Below are 3,900 nucleotides of genomic sequence, written 5' to 3' on the forward strand. Positions count from 1 at the left end.
GTAATCCATCATTTTCAAAATATTAGTTGCATTGAAATAAAAATTATTATAAAAGTGATAATTTATTTGAATTTTTTATTATTACATTATGATATCATTCATTATATCACTTTTTAAACGTGATAACTTTTTAAAACTTCAACTTTGATAAAAAAAATTATATGCGTCACTGTAATTAATTGAAATACAAAAATTTTTTAACAGAAAATATATTTTAATTAAATTTTCAAAAAATATTAAAACATATTTTAAAGAAATCTCACTAGCGGTTTACTTATGATTAGTTTAAACAAAAGTAAGATAAAATATTTAAATGAGAATAATTATTTTTGTTCGTATCTTATTTTATAGTTATTTCTGTTTTTATAAATTTAACGACATTTTAAAATCCGTGGGACATTGTCCATTTAAATTTTACAATAAGATACAAAACAAAAAAAATTGTTATTTAAATATTTTATCATACTTTTGTTCAAACTAACCACGAGTAAACAGCTACTGAGGTTTGTTTAAAAAAAAAATTAACATTTTTTGAAAATTTTATTAAAATATATATTTGCTCTTAAAAAAAATTCGTATTTCAATTAATTATACAAGTTCAATTTTTTGTCAAACTTGAAGTTTTTAAAAGTTATCACGTTTAAATATATATATATATATATATATATATATATAAAGATTTAGGATCTTATTATTAAGACTCAAGTCTTAGATTTTGTGAGATTTTCCATGTGACAATTTTAACATGTTGTCTTAATTTATTTTTAAATTTTATCACATAAATAAATATTTTAAACATTAATTTTGTTCAAAGTGATCTTAAATTTTATTGTTTTTATAGATAGATATTTAGAATTTTAATTTTTCAAATTTGAAATTCTCAAGAAAACACATATTTTCAAATTTGAACACATATAAATAAATCTTTTAAATATTTATATTGTTTCAAAAAAATTATTTTCATGAATATTTTAACGTGTATTAGCTAAATTAAATGTCAGTAACTTACTAATATTTTCTGTTACAAATAATCTTTTTCATATATTAAACATAAAAAATAAGAATTTAAAATAACAAAATGAAAAAAAACAATTGAAAGGTGTATTTAATGTTTAATTTGAAGTATACTCTGAGGGAAAATTATGTACAACTTGATGATCCTTTAACCTTATATTTTTTTTTTCCTTTTATAATGCTATTTCTATTCTACTCAACTCACAAAGCAAAACATGGTAAAAATGAAATATATATATATACCTTTTATTTTATTTTGTTTTAATTTTTTACTATATTTTAGTAAATAAAGATTATAAAAAAATAGGAATTATTGACATTTAATGTAAAATGAACGTAACCATGTTAGACAAATTATTGACAAATTATTTGTGTTTGTCAATGTTTAAGTCCATAGGTGAGAGGTTGAGAAGTATGAGTTATTTTATTTGGAAGTTGGTGATTCTCTTATTGAAGAAGGGTTGTATATATAATATACCCTGTTTTTTGTTAAACGTTTTTATTTTTTAATATGGATTGGAGTATTCTAAGTAGTCCTATTTATTTTATTTTTTTTATTGTTGAATCCTTTATTTTTATTTTTTTGCATTTGCAATAACATTGTAATATTGTTTAAATAATTAAAAATGTCACTAGATATTTGATAAGAGTTCAGCAGCTATCTGCATAGTTTATAAATTCTCATTTATGAATTTGGAATATGTTTTTCCTCCATTTTTAATCTATGTTTTCTCCACAACTTTCACAATTTCTATACTTGTATTTCACAAACTATTTCCAACAAAAATTAAACACATAAAGATGTTAACAGTAGTAAATCATGCACTGTTCAATCAATTAACTTCCACTGTTGGCACATAAACTTGGGTTTATACATATAGGTTGTTCTACTTTTTCTTTGATTAACCGCAAAATCATGATCAATCAACCACCAGAATGAAACAGTGATAGTTAATTCATTCTTCAAGCAGTGAATAGGAGAAAAAACGACTAAATGAAAATGAAATTGTCAAAATAATGCAATAAGGATTCAATAAATAAACTATGTATCACATTTCCTATTAGGCTAAAGTCAAGCAAAATCTAGATTCTACAAGATAATATCATTTGCTGACCTCCACACCCGAAGATGTTTGTCATAGAATGAGCAAGTAGCCACAAGTGGTTTATGATTTGCTTCTACTTTCTGCCAGTCTGCTCCATAAGCAAGAGAATCGTGTTTGTTGTAAGTTTCCAATACTTGAGCATTGTCATCTTTAATAGCAACAATAGCAAAACCATTGTGCATACATGCAGCCAAGACCAAGCCTGGAATGAAGGGGTGATGCTTAACCCTCCAAACTCCTCCCCCTAAGCCAATTGAAGTGTTGTTAAGGGGTTTTGAGATTGATCTTAAATCCCATACCCTCAGGAATTCATCATAGCTTCCAGTCAACAAGATATTTGGGTCATGTGGACTCTTCTCAATGCAAGTAACACCCATTTTGTGGACTTTAGAGCTCTGAAATACCACATTGGGAGGTCTATCTCGCAAATCCCAACAACTGAACTTACAATCATCAGAGCCAGTGTATACCAAATTTGGTTGGTGGGTATCAAAGGAGGTTGTCCAAACTTCAAAATCATGTGCCTTCCACTCTTGTTGTATTTCCAGCTTGGATTCAAGAACAGAAACAATAGACACAGAGCCGTCAGAAAGTCCTACTGTGATACACGTGGCTGAAGGGTTCCAATCTAGGTACAGGCACATAGAGTTACTCATTTTTTCATTACTCATCTCCTTTAGATTAACCCCTGACATAGAATCACAACAACTCTCTTTAACAAAATACCAATTTAGAAATAAGATAACTCAGAAATGAATGAAGAAGCAAATCCATACCTTCCACTCCATTGCAGCAACCTTCCAGCATTTTAATTCTCAAGTATCCATCAGCATCTGCCTGAGCTAGAAGAGGATTGACATGCCCTTGAGGTGGGCTCCACTTAATATCAAAAATTCCAGCAGTTTCCTCACTAAAAAGCAGATCAAGGTGGGGTGTGTCCACATCAACATTGAAAAGTGAAATGCTTCCCTGTCGACTTGGCTGAGAACCTTCTTGTAATGTGTAAGTGGATACTGCTAAAACGTTAAGGTATGAATCATACGGACAAAACTCCACAGCATCAGCATTCCCCTTCAAATACCAATGTGCTACGTCCATGACAGCCAAATTCCCCTTTAACTTTGCATCAGGCAACAAAATTTAAAATCTCCAAAACAGTTTCTACAAACTGCAAACAAAATGAATACCTTTGTTCTAAGTTACCAAACTAAGAGAAGCATCAAAATGTTTTTCTTTTGCAATTAATCAACAACATTTTGAACGCAGAGAAAGGAATCGTAACATAATTTAAATCTATTGATTGAAGAAGAGGAAGTGTGTGTAAGCGCAACGAACCTGTTCAAGCGTAGTGAAGTTATCTATCAGAACTCAGAGCGTATTTCTCTTTCACAGATAGTTGCCCTGAACCATGTGGTGGCTCTCGCGGTGGTTTTCTTGATGATTCTGGCGGCGACGGTCGTCGTGGTGGACGGAGATGTTGAGGACGAGCTTCTGGACCTTGATTTCCCGCATGGGGTTGGATAGTTTCTTCTCCGAAGCCTAATGCAAACAGAAGAGAAAACAGAAAGGGGTTGAATTGAGAAGAACGTGTGAGTGAGAAAGATGAAGCGCGTGGCAGAGATGAAGAGAGAAGCAGAGACTCACCATTGCGAATGGAAGCTGAAGAGAAGGAAGAGAGTTGCAGCGGCAAGATGCAATGGTAGTGGGTATGGGGACAGAGAACAGAGTAAATATGAGAGTGGAAGAAACTAGGGTTTTGGTATGTGTGGGCTATGACTAT

At 30.5% G+C, this 3,900-nt stretch overlaps 1 protein-coding gene across 1 annotated transcript; it reads right to left on the reverse strand.

Moving 5' to 3' along the window:
• Positions 1 to 1,947: 1,947 nt before the first annotated feature.
• Positions 1,948 to 3,900, reverse strand: LOC137811152 (uncharacterized). The gene is made up of 4 exons (XM_068612780.1): positions 3,765 to 3,900; positions 3,456 to 3,659; positions 2,897 to 3,288; positions 1,948 to 2,808 (listed from the first exon to the last, which is right to left on the reverse strand). The coding sequence occupies exons 3-4, from the start codon at positions 3,216 to 3,218 to the stop codon at positions 2,105 to 2,107; spliced, it is 1,026 nt and encodes a 341-aa protein (XP_068468881.1). The 5' UTR covers positions 3,219 to 3,288; positions 3,456 to 3,659; positions 3,765 to 3,900; the 3' UTR covers positions 1,948 to 2,104.

The sequence above is a fragment of the Phaseolus vulgaris genome, chromosome 11 (assembly GCF_000499845.2).
Source record: "Phaseolus vulgaris cultivar G19833 chromosome 11, P. vulgaris v2.0, whole genome shotgun sequence".
Lineage (NCBI taxonomy): Eukaryota > Viridiplantae > Streptophyta > Magnoliopsida > Fabales > Fabaceae > Phaseolus > Phaseolus vulgaris.